Source organism: Rousettus aegyptiacus, unplaced genomic scaffold (genome assembly GCF_014176215.1).
Source record: "Rousettus aegyptiacus isolate mRouAeg1 unplaced genomic scaffold, mRouAeg1.p scaffold_m13_p_5, whole genome shotgun sequence".
Lineage (NCBI taxonomy): Eukaryota > Metazoa > Chordata > Mammalia > Chiroptera > Pteropodidae > Rousettus > Rousettus aegyptiacus.
Window position 1 is genome coordinate 78,289,736 of NW_023416308.1, and position 18,246 is coordinate 78,307,981.

Below are 18,246 nucleotides of genomic sequence, written 5' to 3' on the forward strand. Positions count from 1 at the left end.
CATTTATATAGGCTATATATGTATATATTGCATATATATGTGATATATACATATATAGTCTATGTATATATACATATATGTATAATGTATATATAGATAGTCTACTATGAAGAGTTTAAGTTAAGGAAGAGCTGGTTATAAATTATGCAACTGTTTTTGAATTATGGAACTTTTTACACTTTTTCATGCTCTTATTTTCATATAATGGGGTATTTACTTTTTATTATTAAAATAATTATGTTCCATTTTTAAATATTATAAATTATTAAATAAAAATAAGTATAAAGAAGAATTATGTTGAGTTCTTGGGGCCAATTTAGTAGTTATGAATTAAAAGATAGCCTAGAAGCAATAAATAATTAAGAACATTATTGACAGGAAGATTACGCAAATGCATAAACATTTACTTCAATTTTTCTCTATTTTTATTTTTACATTATATAGTAAAGGTTTCATTTTTTACTCTTTTGCTGCTTAAACCTTTTAGTGTCCTCAATGAAAATCCATCAAAATTCTTGTCAGAGATGACCATATTCGTGTGGTACACACTTTTGTTCCATAATTAGGTACTGATTGCACTGTTTATGCCCACAAGGGATAAAAAAAGAATAACAAAGACTATTTCTCACTGCCAGGGTCACCACGATGGTCTGGAATACCAGTGATACTACAGAGCCCATATTTATTTTGAAAGGTTTTCCTGGACTGGAGTATGCTCATTATTGGCTGTCAATTCCATTCTGCCTTGTATTCTTGGTAGCGTTTGTTGGTAATGTTACCATTCTCTCTGTCATTTGGATTGAGTCCTCACTCCACCAACCCATGTATTATTTTCTTTCCATTTTGGCGCTAATTGACTTAGGTATGTCTCTGTCTACACTTCCTACTATGCTTTCTGTGTTATGGTTTAATGCTCGGAAGATTCAAGCAAGTGCTTGCTATGCTCAGCTCTTCTTCATCCACACATTCACATTCCTGGAATCCTCAGTGCTGCTGGCCATGGCCTTTGACCGTTTTGTTGCTATCTGCTGTCCACTGCACTACACCACTATCCTCACCAACAGTGTAATAGGCAAAATTGGTTTGGCCTGCTTGTTAAGAAGCATGGGAGTTGTACTACCCACACCTTTGCTACTGAGACGCTATCACTACTGCCATGTCAATGACCTCTCCCATCCCTTCTGTTTGCACCAGGATATTCTGAAATTATCCTGTTCAGATGCCAGAGTCAACAGCCTTTATGGACTGTGTGTAGTTATTGCCACACTGGGTGTGGATTCAGTCTTCATACTTCTTTCTTACGTACTGATTCTGAATGCTGTGCTGAGGATTGCATCTCGTGAAGAACGGCAAAAAGCACTCAACACATGTGTATCCCACATCTGCGTGGTGCTCATCTTCTTTGTGCCAGTCATTGGGGTGTCAATGGCTCATCGCTTTGGGAAACATCTGTCTCCCATAGTCCACATCCTCATGGCTGACATCTACCTGCTTCTGCCTCCAGTGCTTAACCCTATTGTCTACAGTGTCAGGACAAAACAGATTCGTCTAGGAATTCTTCACAAGTTTGGGCTAGGAAGGAGGTTTTAAAGTGACCTCTATTCTCTGGTGTTCCCACTGGAAAATCCTGAGGCAGCTATTTGCATAGATGAGAAGTAAAATATTTGCGGCTTAATTATCTGGTTAAATTCCTAATTTTTTTTTATTTCCTGGATACATGATCTTAGTTAATCATTAACCCTATGAGATTCAGGTTTTTCATAGCCAGATTGTGATAAGTATGGTTTTTTTTATCCCCAAGATAATTATAAGACTTATAACATATGTAAGAGAGATTGTTTTTGAAAACTTTAAAATTTTTAATAGTATTAAATTAGTTGTTAATGATAATAATAGCAATGCATTTCTTATGAAATGTAACTATGTTTATGTAGTTTCTCTTGGTTAAGATCTAAACCCAGAAATCAATCTTTTTCTCTTTTGTTTTTATATGTTGGTCCATATTTTGTTTCTCATGCTAAAATGTTATAGCTTTTATAAAAAGATTTCTGACTTTTTGGGAAAGTTTGGAACTTGAGTTCCTGGCAGGAATTTGAACTACTATTGTTGGCTATAAACTAAATCCTCACTTCATCACTGGGCAGTGATGTCTTTTCTCCCATCGCCACTGTAGATCTATCTACTATTTCAACTTATCAACAAATACTGAAGCAGAAATACAGGAGTTGCTCAAGAAAGCCTGACAATGTAAATCTAAACATCTGGGCAAATGTGTAGATTCTCTGCTCAGTACTACAGCACAGAATTTTATGTCTTCATCCATGAGTGGATTGGGAGTTGTGAGCAATAACCACTCTCATTTTTTACTAATACGTTCTCCTCTTTTTTTATGTTGGACTTTAATCATGGTCTCTTTCTCAGTTTCTTTATTGTAAATAATCCATCAACTTTTTATTGTTCGTTAAGATGACTTACATGTGTGCTTTTATTGGTGATATTTTGTTATTTCATACATACTCACTTTCTTCTCAGCTATATTGCAAACTTTTCGAATATGGGGCCATGACTGCTACACTAACACATCACTTTGTGGCTGGTCCTCCTAGCTATCATGAGTACTCAAAAATAGCTGTAAGTGTAAACCCTATTGCCTATTTACTCAGCAAATGAAACTGAGAAAATTAAGTACTGAGAAACATGAAATACCGACTGTAGCAATTACTACTTTCAATACTGTAGAAATATACAAATGGAATGCATGGTCTTGATGTTAAAAATAATTTTTAATAGTGGAAATACATATGTATAAAGATTAGTAAAATTATTAATAGATGTTATCATTAAAATTGGTAAGTAGTATAATATTATTATAGAGTGGTCGATTTTACTTGAAGATTTAAAAATCAAAAATTGGATTAGTCGACACTTTAGTTGTGCTTTTTGAATCAAATTTATTTTTGCCAGATGAACAAAGTGTGAAAGAAATTGATGTGCTGAAACTGGCTTGTATTGGTTTATATATTGTTCCAGTTCCATGTTCTGTAATGTCACAGTGGTAGTTTGAAATTGGTCATGATGAGAGTATTTATGCAACAAAAATTAGTAAACACTAAATTCCAGAGCTTTAACAAATTTCTTCAAGAACTGATTGCTAACTATTTACCAGCATGCCACTGGGCAAAGGCATTCTAGGGAAAGGAGTTAGCATGAAGAAAAACAGTGTAGAAAGAATATGTGTTAGTAATATTCTTCAATATCCAGGAGAAACTTAAGACTTGTCCAAATTATCTGACATTACCTCAAAAGAGAAGGACTCTGAAGTGGGTTGTGACAGACACGGGCATGCAGTGCACATATCATACTTCAGTAAAGCTGCTGTGATATGTTTGCCTCATAAAAGTTATTTTAAAATGATTCTTCTTTTTATGTTCTCTAGAAATACATGTGTAGGGTTTCTGTTATTCCTTAAATGTTTTAAATGATTCATTTAAAATGCTATCTGGGCCTGGGGTTTTCTCTCTACAAAAATTTAAAATAAGGTTTTCAAGAAACACATAAATTTTTGCTAATCAGCAGAACATTAATTTCAGATGAATATTTCTGGACTATTTTCTCTTAAATATTGGTTCTGTGTTATTCTCTTCTCTAATTCATCTCTACCACATGTGAGAAGTTTTAAATATGTTCCACATGCAAATATTCTTTATTCTATTTGCCTGTTCAGTTTTGTCATCTTTTTTTTTTTTAGGTACCCTATTTTAGATAGTACTGCAAGTTTATTTTAATGAAGTCTTGATCTTGTCCAAATAAAATGCCTTGAGGAAAGAAGTTATGATTTCTATTTCCAACTACACAGAACCTTGTGTCTATTTTGTGTTCCAATAAACAAGCTGATTCAGCAAAGAAAATAAACTCCGACGACTAATAAGATTAGTTAAGAAATACTTAATATTTAGATATAGAATTTAAATACTTTTCCACTAGTCTAATAATAAGTTTTTATTATCTCGCACATGTTAAGTCATACCATTATCCACTGTCAACTTTCACACACCCACTATGTAAACTCTTTGAATCAAGCTCAATGATGAATTTGTGTTTCTATAAAGAGACACACTAAGAAAATGAGAGCTTTCCAAATTATGACTCCTCTCCCCCCAAGCACTGATATTATTGTAATTCTGCTTATGATATGAATTAATAACAAGATAATTTTAAGTCTGGATATTAAAATATTAAATACATATTAACACCTTCGCTTAAGCACATTTAAATAGTTTTCTTTGGTAAAGAAAACTCACTCTGAAATGAGGCATTGCCTTATTTACTCCCCTATATTCATAGTCAATAAAGTTTATAAAATTTTATTTAAAGCAAAAATGAATATGACTATTGAATTATATGGCGAAAATTTGTGAAAAAATAATAAGATTTAATGAGGCGTAGGAGAATGGTGTTATCTTAGAAAACAAAGAATACGGAATAGTGATTAATCTTTAAGAGTAAAGCATGACTATCACAACTAATGATTTAAACTAAATCTTATTGAATTAAATGGAGGCAAAAAGAAGATGAAAAATATCATTAACAGATTTCAATTGTTTTTTTGTTCATATTTTCTCTAAGTTATTTTACCTTTTCAGAAAAATATTCTTATTAACATTTCTTGACTAATAAGATACCAAGAGAGCAAAATCCCCGAAACCAAACTTATTTGAAGCAATGTATACTTCAGAATGTCAACATGTTAAATTAATATGTGAAATGAAACTTTCTATACTGGTTGCATACTTCCCAAGGAAACAGAGTTTACATTATGAAAATAAACATACATATAATCCAGTCATGGTTAAAAGCCTGTCTGATACTCATGAGATTGGATCCAGAGAAATTAGCCTTATGATTTAATTATTTAATGGTTATGAAATTTGATATACTCATTGAAAATACTTGACAAAGTTTTAAAAGCAGTTTCAGCTAAGGGCATAAAAATAGAGGGTCACAGAATTGGTAGACTAGCAGAATACAAGGAATAACTAATTTAATAACGAATCAGTATCAGAGGAACAGGGAATCAATTTTTGCTTATCTATTATTGAGTGCTTAATATGTTCTAAATGCTATACATTTATTAACTCACTGAACACTTAAAAAACACAGGAGACTTAACTAGTTATTAGGGAAATGCAAATCAAAACTACAGAGCTATCACCTCACACTTGTAAGAATGGCCGTCATCAACAGGACAAGTAATAACAAGTGTGGGAGAGGTTGTGGGTAAAAAGGAATCCTCATACACTGCTAGTGGGAATGTAAATTGGTATAGCCACTATGGAAGACAGTATGGTGTTTTCTCAAAAATTTAATAATAAAATTATCATATGACCTAGCAATCCCTCTTCTGGGTATCTAGTCTAAAATTTGAAAACATTTATCCATAAAGATATATGCACCTCAATGTTCACAGCAGCATTATTCATGGTGATCCAACCAAGCAAACAACAAAAGTGTCCTTTGATAGATGATTAGATGAAGTGGTACATATATACAGTGGAATATTATTCAGCCATAAAAACAGAAGAAATACTGCCTTTTGTGATGACATGGAAAGATCTTGAGATGATCATATTAAGAGAAATAAGTCAAACAGAAAAAGTTGAAAACCATACGATTTCACTCATATGTGAGATATAAAACTAAAAACAACAAAGAAAGAAGATAAGCAAAGAGAAACTCATAGAAACAGATGACAGTTTAGTGGTTACCAGAGGGGAAGGGGAGGAGGTAGATAAGGGTGAAGGAGGTCAGGTATACAGTGATCGAAGATTTGCTTCGGATGGTGAATACACAATGCAACATACAGATGATATATTATTGAATTGTACACTTGAACCTATATAATTTTATTAACCAATGTCACCCCCAATGAATTTATAAAAAAAGAAAAGAAAAATTAATATACTATTAAAAAAGACAGGAGACATAAATTATTATGAACTCACTATATACATAAGGAAACAGGAAAAAGGTTAAGTGACAATATTCTCTAGGTTACATAGTCAGTAAGTGTCAGAACTAGGATACAAAGATAAGGTCTCTGGGATCTACAGTCCATGAGCTTTACTGTTATGACTCTAGAGTCTATGCTCTTTGCATTCATATTACCCCGAGACAATATAGAATTTTGAATTTTAGTTTAGTTGTCTTCTCTTATCCCCACCCCTTAAATCCTTAAATCCTTAAAACAGGATTTCTCTACCTTGGTACTATTAATATTTAGATGGATAATTTTTTATTGAAAAGTCTGTCCTGCTGATTGTAAGATATTTAGAATCATCTCTAGCATCTGCAAACTAGATACTGTTAACATTTCCCCAACTTTGACAACTAAAAATACCTCCAGACACTGTCAAATATCCTGTTAGGAAACATTTCTTCTTGATAAGAATTACTGCCTTAAATTGAAGATTCTCTCAACTTCCACTTCCCAAATAGGGTTCTGTTGAACACAAATTTCAGCTGTTGATAAATGCTCTCTGGATAAACTATGTTTGGAAAATTCTGGGTTATATACATTAATAGGTTTTCTCAATACTGAATTCCTCTAAAACATGAGCATGCAATATAGATGTTTACCAACAATAGTAATACAAAGTGTGGTTTGTACCAAACATAATTGACCTAGGCTTACTTTGTTTGTTTAGTCATTAATTCTATTTGAATAGTGGCCTGTTGTACATTTTAGGAAAATCTGATATAGGTAATGTAAAGAGTTAACATTTTTGAGCAGCTAGTAACTGCTGTCTCTGGTTATTCAGAGCATGGATTTTTTCTTGTACATAATTCTGACTGACTAAGCTCATTAGATTTTTTTTTTCCATCAGATAATCCTAGGGACATTTCCTCATTGCTGCCAAATCTAAACTCCCAGATTGAGAATTTGGCAAAATCATCTTCTTTCCCTGAGAAAGAGAAAAAGCTCCAAAGGCAGTGGCATCATATTCTCCCATGGAGATGGCATTAAGAAAAAAAAATGGTCTTGAGAGAATAAACTAATCAAGAGAAGGCATTGGGTTTATAAAAGTTAAAGCACAGAAGAACAGTGCTGATAAAGCACCTTGCAAGATAGAGTCAAGGATGCTGAATGCGAAAACATCTTATCTTGGCTCTGGAGTTGCTGAAGGAGACATACCGCCCCACTCAGGAAATCTATGCCTTCTTGAAGAACTATCTGTCTTAGGATCCACTGTTGTTGTTGTTGTTGTTGTTGTTGTTGTTGTTGTTATCTTATGCCCATTCTCAGTGGTTCTCTCAATCTACAAGAGATTCTAGGCCTGGCTAACCAACCTGGAGTAGTGTGAATGGCTGTACACACCTGAGGGCTCAGGTATACCTGAAGGAAGGCTTCTGAGGTAAGAAGAAAGGATAAGAAATTAGTACCTATTTGAAGAATCCAGGAAGCAGAAGAGAAAGTCAAAAGGTGGGACTGACCATGGCTCATGTGACATTACTATTATGAGGTAGGTCAGAGGTAGAGCTTACTTACCATCCTCCAAAGAAGCCAGACTATCATCTTCAAAGGCTGCTCAAAAGAGCTTTGGGATGGAATGCTATTAGAAATTCACTTCCACATATAGATACTACATATTATAGGAATTTGTACACTGAAATCTCTGCTTTTTTAAAATACTGCTGATATTAATTAAAAATTATAATGTTAAACCAATGATGATGATGATAATGATGATGATGATGATGATGATGATGATGATAGTCATGATGATATTTGTGATGAGCTGAATACCTCCTCTATTTCACTCTTACGCATATTATACATGCTTGACAATATTTTGAGCCAAAAAAGAACTAGGGAAAATAATTCTCAAGAGAAGTCCTGAGACGTAACATCTTTACAAGTGATAAGTTGAGCACTCCATGTCACACTTGCCTTTGGATCACTGTTGTATATGACTGATACTTAAGATTACGATTACTTAAGATTGTGCTTTATTTAAGCCTCAGATATCTCTTAGGTTTCAGATCTGTGCTAAACATACTTTTTCTTGAATCTCTTAAATATTCCATGAGGTAATACAGTTCACAGTCTTTTATGCTCAATGAAGTTTAGTGATCTGTCCAACATCTGACTCTAGAGAAATAGCCACTGAAAGCAGGGTACTTGTTGTCTATATCCTATAGATCCATTTAGGGGAGATGGATTATGAATACCTTAAGTCAGAGATTTTGCTATGAAGAAGTAGGTGGGACTGATCTAAGAGGGAAGGCTTGGCATACCTAGGCAGGATAGAGTCTGTGAAAATATTGAAAGATTTGGGGGAGGATACCAAGGAAAAAATACAATTATGTGCAAGTGCCAAAGAGATGACGGTTATTGTTTAGTGATGCTAAAAGCAATGAGAAGTTTGTGATTAAAAGTTTAAGAAAGTGAGGGAGGTGTCTAAAGACCAATATTGCCTAATATGCTATGAGTAGTATAGTATATAAGTCATAGGATGAGAATACATAAAGCAATTACTCTCTTTATTGTGTATGCTCCTGAAATGGGAGGAAAATGACACCAGAGAGAAAAAGTTCCTGTGACCCCTGTAGGAGGTTATGGTAAAAGTTATTTTAAGTCTGTCAGGGGAAACTATAAAATGCAATTGTATGAGCTGAACATGATAGGTTGTGGGCCATATGAATTCTGAAAAAACTTTGAAATATACTATGTGAAAAAATTTATTGGTGCCCCAAGTAACTGTAATTGAGTGACCATTATTTTGCTAAGTAATTAAAGTTTCTAGAGTTCCTACCATAATGCCTCATCTTCTCCAGTCTGCAGTAAACTCTGCATCTTATATTCTCTACAGTGCATTACACCTACTGATGCCTGAACACTAACGCTCTTACATTCTTTTTATCACATGTTGTGTGTTATTTTTTATTGTTGTTTTCATGTTTTCTTTTTCCCTAAGATTTTTTCTCTCTCTTTTCTTGCTTTACTAGGCATCCTTCCAAATTCTATGTGTAGGGGTAATTTCTCTTTTGACAACTCTCTAAGGAACCCAATATATGACTACCTCTTTGACATACACATCTCAAACTTATCCTAACCAAACTGAATTAATCTTTCCCTCTAGTTTCACCAACTTTTCATGCAGGTCCTCTTGAATTTTTATTTGCTTATTTGTTTCAATTAATGACACAAAAATATACTAACTAAATTTGTCCATTTTTTCACATTTTTAGCATACAGTTGTTGACCAATATTTTACTTTTTCTCCCCATAAACTTTTATATCCATGTATTTTTTATCATCCCTACAGTTACATTTCACTTTCATACACTTTTTTTTTCTTTATTACTACAGTGGTCTCCTAAAGGATTTCCCTGCCTTCTGGTTTGACACCGAAATAATATAAATCTGGCCAAAAAGTTTATTTATTTATTTTTTACAAAAGACATCTTTCATCCTCTAAGATTAAACCCAAATTTATATTTATGTACAATTCCCTTCAGAAATTCTAGCTCATTTCTATTCAGCTTTACCTTTAATAGCCATTTGAAAAGCCGCCATACCTATAGCTTTGCTCAATGATGTTTACTTACACTGTAATACTAATATCTTTCTGCATTTGCATAGGTGTCAATTAGCACAGAATGTGCTAATTGTTCCCATCTAACTCATGTTTTGTCATTTGAAAACCTAATTCAAGAATCACCTTCAATAAATCTTCCCTGATATCCCTGGGTCAGATTAGTTTCCTCTTTCTGTTTTATAGGATTTGTATTAAACTAATATTTTGCTTTAATTTTAGCTCTCTCTATCCAGTAGGCTGTAAGTACTTGAAAGCATTTTTAATATATTTCTCTACATTTTAGCACTACCAGATTTCCTTTTATAAAATACATTCTCAAATATGTTATTGGTAAAATAATTAATTACATATAATGAGCAGAGGAGTGATTAAAAACAATAATCACAGTGCAGCATGCATCAGAGCAAAATATTGACTTTTACCCTAATTGTTCTATGTTCTTGTCTCCTCACCCAGCCTGAAGGTGCCTCCATCAACAGAATGTCCGTCTTCAATAGCTCTGTTCTATACCCTCGCTTCCTTCTGACAGGCTTCTCAGGCCTCGAAAGCAGATACGGCTTGATTTCCCTCCCCATTTTCTTTGTTTATGCCACCTCAGTTGCAGGGAACATTACTATCCTATTTATCATCAGAACTGAGCCCTCCCTCCACCAACCAATGTACTACTTTTTGTCAATGTTGGCACTTACTGACCTGGGCCTATCCACTACAACCTTACCTACCATGTTCAGCGTCTTCTGGTTCCATGCCCGAGAGGTTTCCTTCAATGCTTGTCTGGTTCAGATGTACTTCATTCATGTTTTCTCAATTATTGAGTCAGCTGTGCTGTTGGCTATGGCCTTTGACCGCTTTGTAGCAATCCGACAGCCCCTGCGTTACGCAACCATTCTAACCAATGGTGTAGTCATTGGGATTGGGTTGGCAATTGCTGCAAGAGCCTTGGCTCTGGTCTTTCCAGCTTCCTTCCTCCTAAAGAGGCTTCAATATCGTCCTGTCAATATTCTCTCCTACCCTTTCTGCCTGCACCAGGACCTCATAAAGACAACTGTATCCAGCCGTCGTGTCAGCAGCATCTATGGCCTCATGGTGGTCATCTGCTCCATGGGACTTGATTCGGTGCTCCTCCTTCTCTCCTATGTTCTCATCCTTGGCACAGTGTTGAGTATAGCCTCCAAAACAGAGAGGATCAAAGCCCTCAATACCTGCATCTCCCACATTTGTGCTGTACTCACCTTCTATACACCAATGATTGGGCTATCTATGATCCGTCGCTATGGGCAGAATGCTTCCCCAATTGTCCATGTGCTCATGGCCAATATCTACTTGCTAGTTCCACCTCTCATGAACCCCATCGTCTATAGTGTCAAGACCAAGCAGATTCGTGACAGAATCCTCAAGAAATTCAAACAACAGAAAGTTTAGGTGAAAGCGACTCTAAAGTACAACTTTCCTCCCTTTCCCCTTGATATATGTGAGAATATTTCATATAATGTAGAATTTTGAATTTAAATATTATGGATAATATTTTTCCTTTAAGATACTAGATACAAACTTCAATAATACTAAACTCCATCTTCCAGTATGAGAAGAAAAGCATGGCTTTATTTTATATTCCTGTTGAATATACTGAAGAATATGGTCACTAAATCCAGGTTAGGTCATTGTTAGAACTTTGACTTTCCTTTTAAACACCAGCAGTGAATGTTTGTGAAACTAAAAGTCATCCAGTCAACAATCTAGTTAAGTACTAGTTATACCTTGTGAAGATCCTTAATTTCTAAAGAAGATTTAGATTTCAAGATAACCTTGGATCTAATATAGACTCTGTAGTCAAGATCAGCAATATTTCCCACAAAATCGACCTTAATATGAAAGTATTTTTAATGCATTTTTTGATCTTCTGTTTAGGAGAGAAAAATGTTTCCAGGAAGAAATACTTCCATCAAAAGAAAATGACAAATGAATGAAGTTCAGCACATATTTAGAAGTATAAACGAAAGACAACTTGGGCCAGAATACAAATGATTTGGGTAGCTCTCAAATGATTCAGAAACTATGACGTTTCCATGTCTAGAATCTACAGAGGTCCTTTTATTCTGAGCAGTAGAGAGAATTCTGAGACCTAGATTTCATACATTTTGATCTGTTTTTGATCTGTCAGTTACTAAAAGAGAGATGTGAAAAACTTCAAATATATAATGGATTTGTCTATTTCTCTTTGACATGCTATTAGTTCTACCCCAGGTATTTTGATGTTCTCTGTTAGGTGTGTAGATATTAAGATTTGTTGTCTTCTCAGAAATCACTTTATCAAAATTAAATTTCCTTCTTTATCTTTGAAAATGTTTCTCATTTTAAACTATGCCTTTTCTGAAATCAATATAGCTTCTCAAGCTTTCTTTTGATTAGTGTTAACATAGTAAATCCTTCTCTTTTTTTTCTTTAAAATATATATTTTTAGTGTTCTAGTTTGCTAACTACTGTTCTATTTAAAAAATTTTTAACTACTTTCTGAGATATAATTTACATACTATATACTTTATTCATTTAAAGCATAAAATTCAGTGTTTTTAAATGTATTAATAGATATGTGTAAACCGTCAGTCAATTTTTATCTCAAAAAAAAAAAATCTCATAATCTTTAGCTATCACCTCTTCCACCACATATCTTTCACCTAGTCCTAAGAAACCACCAATCTACTTTCTGGCTCAATAGATTTCCCTATTTTGGACTTTCTTATGAATGCAATAATACAATATGTGGTATTTTATGGCTGATTTTTTTCACTTAACATCCTGCTGTAGTATGTATCAATACTTCAGGTTTTTTTATGGCTGAATTATATTTCATTTTATGGTGTTATATAAATGGGTTAAAATTGGCCCCTGTGTAATCACCTTCATATTTTCACAAAATATATTTCACAGCAAGTAGGTCCTTGAGCTCAAGCCCACTAGCACAAAACTGAAATTGTTATGCACCCAATTGCTTTAAATACATCCTAAAAAATATAATCATAGCCATATAGAGATGCCTGATTATATAACTCATAAAACTGCACCCAACTTCTGCTGTCTATAGATAAGACAAACCTTAATAAAAGATTTTAAACCGCTGCTTCACTTCAGCGCTTTTTGACCCAGGGACTAACTTTTATGCTTCTGAAATATATGTTAAGAAACATATACCCTCTCTCCAATTGCCTTCTGCCCTAGGAATTTTTTTGCTATTTTTCCCTTCAGATTGGTAGCCCTGACCACTCCCATGGAAAGTCTCCTGCTGTGTGGAATACTGGCAACCATACAACCTGTCCAAGTGTTGCCCAAGAAATCTCATTGTGTAATACTGCCATCTTATGGTCAGGCCTTTTCCTTGATTGCTCCCTAATTTCCAAGCCCACTACAATATATATATCGTACATTTAGTGTATCATTCAGATGGTTGACAGACATATGGTTTGTTTCCACCTTCTGGCTATTATGGATAATACTGATATGTATATTCTTGTACATATTTTTACATGAACACATATTTTTATTTCTCTTGGATATTTACTTCGGAGTGGAATTACTGGTTATACAGTAACTCTAAGTTTAGTTGTTTGAGAAACTGCGAGACCTTTCCAATGTAGTTGTGAATTTTACATTTTACCAAAAATACACGAGATAAATTTTTCCATATCATCATCAACACTTGCTAATATTTGATTTTTTAAATTCTAACTGCCCCAGTGGGTATAAAATAATATTTCATTGTGGTTTTAATTTGTATTTCACTGATGACCGATAATGTCAAGTATCTATTTATATGTTTATTGGTCAGTTGTATATCTTCCTTAAGAAACACCTATTCAGATACCTGGACCATTAAATGTTTGGGTCACATGGTAACTCTATGTTTAACATTTTGCAAAGCTACCAAACTGCTTTCCAAAGTTGACACACCATTTTGAAATTCACCAGCAATGTACAAAAGTTCAAATTTATTCAAATCCTTGCCAACACTTGTTTGATCTTTTAACTTTAGCCAGCATATAAATGAGATATGGTATCTCATAGTGGTTTTGACTTCCATTTCCTCAATGATTAATAATATAGAGGATCTTTTTACATCTTAATTATTGATTTATAAAAATTCTTTCTAAATTTGGATGCAAATTTATATAATTCAAAAATCTTTTATATAATTCAAAAATCTTTTCTTTTATTCTATGGGTTGTCTATTGACTTTCTTGATGGTGTCTGTTGAATCACAAAAAATTTTTATTTTGATTAATTCCAATTTATGTATTTTTTTCTTTTTTTTTGTACTTTTGGTGCCATTCAAATTCATTTCCTAACCCAAGTTCACAAAGTTTTATTCCTATGTTTCCTTAAAATAGTTTTACCATTTTAGTTCTTGTATATAAACCTATAATATATTTCAATATAATTTGTTTGTATATGGTGTGAGGTAGGATCCAAATTCATTCTTTTGCATGTCAAAATCTAACTCTCCTACCATCATTTTTGAAAAGAATAGGATTTATTAAAGGTTGAATATTAAATACAAGTAACAGTATTTGTGGTGTGTTCTTGATTTGAACTCTAGTTTGTACAATTTCCAAATTCATATAGCATCACTATCTTAAAAAATATGCTATAAAAATGTAGCCTAGAAGATTTTGTTTCCTTTCTGTGTGCTGAGCCTAAGAAAAGTATTTTTAATATTTGTACTCCTATATTGATGGATATATGTGGGACATATTCTTATGTTCTTCTTGGTTTCTTACTTATATGTGTCATGTTATAACTCATGTCCATATTTTATAAAATATTTTGTTTTAGTTCTAAGAATTATTGTAGGTTAGCTAGAATCACAAGATTTCTATTAAACAAATGACTAAAAAAAATACACATTTAAGTAAACTAATTTATGTTGCTGCAGAAAATCTTTTCTGAGATCCACACATTCCCTCCCATCCCTGCAATGTCAATCTTTAATGCCTCTGAAATCTCTACCTTCTTCCTCACTGGGATCCCACAGATGAAGTATGCTCACATTTGGGTCTTCATCTCCATTTGCTTCATATACCCTATTGTCATCCTGGGGAACTGCACCATTCTCTTTTTCTTAAAAACAAAGACCTCTCTGAATGAGCTATTTCCTGTACTATTATCTGTACTATTTCTTCTGCATGCTGGCCCTTTCTGACCTGGGACTGTCCATCTCCTCACTGCCAACCATGCTGAGAATCTTTTTGTTCGATGCCACTGGAATTTCCCCTGATGCTTGCTTTGCCCAAGAGTTTTTCATTCATGGTTTCTCAGCTATGGTGTCATTAGTTCTCATCATGTCTGTCAGTCGCTTTATAGCCATCCGCAACCCTCTGAGATACACCTCCATTTTAACCACTGTTAGAGTCATTAAAATTGGCCTATGTCTTTTGTTTGTCGTCCCTTTCCCCTTTATTCTAAAGAGGCTGAGATTCTGTAAGAAAAGCCTTCTATCCCACTCCTACTGCCTTCACCAGAATGTCATGAAGGTGGCCTATTCTGACCACAGGGTCGATATCATCTATGGACTGTTTGTGGCTCTGACAGTTATATTAGACAGCAATATTAGGCAATGTGTATTTCTGTGTCTTACATGCTAATCTTGAAAATTGTTCTGTGCATCGCCTCACACAAAGCCCACCTCAAGTTCCTCAACCCTTGTATCTCCCACATTTGTTCTGTGCTCATCTTCTGTGTGCCTATTGTCACATTGTCTATTATTTATCAGTTTACCAAAAATGTTTTTTCAGTTATTAGGATCATCATAGCTGATATTTTCCTCCTGGTCCCCCTGCTAATGCAACCCACCATGTACACTGTGAAGAATCAGCAGATTAGAAATTTCATCTTTGTAAAATTATGTGAGAAACAAAGTTGATGGGAAATTTTAGCTATAACAAATGCCCAGCTCATTTGACAATTTTTGAGCAAATGTAGGGATCAAAGAATGACAATGAAATAGTAGAAATGTAATATAAGTATACACTGCATACACTCAGTAAGTCCATCAAACTTCAGTTTATTAATTAATTAAGAAGCAACAACATTCTAAATAAAATGACTTAAAAGTTAGGCTTGGAATCATGTTATAACTATGTTTCTCACCACCTTTCTCATTTTTATCTCTCTATTCAACTTATCCATTGACTCTTTAAACATATCAATATCACCTGCAGTAGCACAATCCTCATTGTGATCACAGAAAAAATTAATGTATTTGATTTTTTAAATGTTCTTTTTAAAATAGACAGTCTTGGCTCTAATTAACTCAGGCAAGAGCAGCAGTCACTGAAGTGTGCTGGAAGATTAAGCACACACCTATGGCCATACACAGAGTGTGTATCTCCTAAACACCATTCTTGTGTGGGTATGTGTTTGTAGATTTTGTCAGCAATTCTAATATACTACTAAAAATCTCCCTGTTCTTCAGTAGTGTAAAGTATATTTAGATATATAAACCTCATGTGTAAAAAGCAATTAAAATTAAATGCAAAAATAATTGACAAGAAAATATTTCATTCTTTCAATTTTTCAAGTTTCTACAATGAATTTTAGAAATTCCATCCATTGATATGCATATTGAGTTATCTGTCCCTCATTGAAGTTTGTCTAGCATCTTTTATTTACCATTGTTATAACCCTAACCAACAGTATTATTTTTTTATTATCTATATTCTATGTTAACACGTAAGTAATTTGAAAGGCAAATTTTATCTTTTATTTATGTTAGGGCCCACCAGTGTGGCTGGAACATACTGGGTGTTTATTTTATGTTGTTGGAAGCATACCAGTCTTGAAATTTAGACAATTTTGAAGTTGTGAATAAAACCTATGCTAGAAAAACAAAAGAATCAATTAGATTATGTCTGGAAAACCTATTAATATAGAGCTCACTTGTTCTAATTAATTACTTAGGACGGAAATGAAAATAAAAGTTAGTAAGTTAATAAAAATAGTCAAAATACATTAAGAAATGGAGAAATTCCATGTATATAAGGGATCTAGTCAGATTTTCACTAAGGTTCCCTCACTGAAATTAGACCTACTTCACATAAATGCTAGTAGTATCATTAATTAACATTAATATTGCAAATCAAAATTCCTGTATTAATAAGATAGACCTTCCATCATATATGAAATAAAATTAAATGATGTTATTTTAAGCAATGAAAAATCATTTTGGGTAGGATATCACCATGGCTTACAGACTTGAAGTTAAAAATATAAGAAAGATGGGAACCTGTAACCCTCTAAAATGCTTGAAGAGATCCTTAGCATCACCAGCTCTCATCTTCTTCATCTCTCCCAGCTTCTCTCAATGTTTTGAATAAAGCCCACGTGGTGAAGAAAATGGTCATGAGATGGAGAAATTGGAGCTGGGAGGGCACTGCTTACATCCTAGTTGGGAAAGAGAACTCCACTATCAGACCACTTAGTGATCTAATGAAAGGGCTACATAATGCACCTTACTTAACCTCCTTAAACCAGAACTCATCTCGATGCCCGCAATACAAAGTTAATGTGACTGGCAAAACTGGGTCATGTGCCAATCCCAATGGCACTGCCAGAATCACTCTGGCTAGAGCAAACAAAAGAAATTTCTTTTCCTAGAAGTTTTGGAGAAGTGGCATTTGGCAAGAATAAACAAAACAAAACTAAATAGATGTAAACAAAACAAAACAAGCACTCGTCTTCTAAAACTAACTCCAAAGAGGGCAGTGAGAAGTAATAGTATCCAGAATATCATTTAAAATAAACAATTAGTAAATGATGCATAGAAATTAATCAACATAGTAGCCTATAGAAATTTTATTTGGAGTCCCTGGAAAGTGAAGAAATTTTTGCATCATACCAGGAATTAGGAACCAATGTATTTAATAATAATATTTATGGAAATATTATCACCTTCAGAATTCTATGATTTAATTTTTTTTATGTATTAAAGTTAATATACAATACAGGTGTAATACATAGTGATTCAACATTTATATATCTTATGTTGAGATCAACACACTAAGTCTAGTAACATGGTATTTTTTTTCTTTAAAGACACAGGTTAGATTGGATTAGAGGCTCACTCTACTCCAGTATGACCTAATTTTAACTTAAGTAATTATATCTACAATAACTCTATTTCCAAATATGGTAACATGAATTTTGGGGGGACACAAATCAGCCAATAACAAAGATTAAGCCAAAATATCAATCATTGTTGAGTACAAAGTAATTTTCAGTTGCAGAAAGATTTTGAAACTATACCTTCCACTCATCCTATCTTTGCAATTTACATAAAGATGCTGTCCAGGAAAATTATGGAGCTATCTGTGAAATGGGAAGATATGAGGTACAAGGAGCAATGAATCCCAAACAGGAGCATGGTACAAGGTATTCCCAACTTGGCACATGAAAAGTAACCCATTCAGGTTGGAGCTGCAGAATCGAGGCCACTGAGAGGGAAATCTCCCAGAAAAAAAAAAAGTAATTAAATTGATGTCTATTGAAATACTTCACATCGAAGGTTTTTGGAAAAAATAATCCAAGTTGTCTTAGTCATTAAAGGGAACTTTATGGAAGCAACCAAAATGCCCTACAATAGATGACTGGATAAAAA

The 18,246-nt window shown here is 33.7% G+C and overlaps 3 protein-coding genes across 3 annotated transcripts; all 3 read left to right on the forward strand.

The window, feature by feature from the left end:
* The first annotated feature begins 645 nt into the window (after positions 1-645).
* LOC107517337 (olfactory receptor 51L1) lies at positions 646-1,590 on the forward strand. Its single transcript, XM_016157917.2, has one exon. The coding sequence runs from the start codon at positions 646-648 to the stop codon at positions 1,588-1,590; it is 945 nt and encodes a 314-aa protein (XP_016013403.2).
* Positions 1,591-10,079: 8,489 nt separating this feature from the next.
* Positions 10,080-11,021, forward strand: LOC107517338 (olfactory receptor 51G2-like). Its single transcript, XM_016157918.2, has one exon. It carries the CDS (start codon positions 10,080-10,082, stop codon positions 11,019-11,021), a length of 942 nt encoding a protein of 313 aa, XP_016013404.1.
* Positions 11,022-14,568: 3,547 nt separating this feature from the next.
* LOC107517353 (olfactory receptor 51A4-like) lies at positions 14,569-15,513 on the forward strand. The gene is given in 3 exon segments (XM_016157936.2): positions 14,569-14,739; positions 14,741-15,202; positions 15,205-15,513. Coding segments are annotated over 3 exon segments (942 nt in total).
* Positions 15,514-18,246: the final 2,733 nt, after the last annotated feature.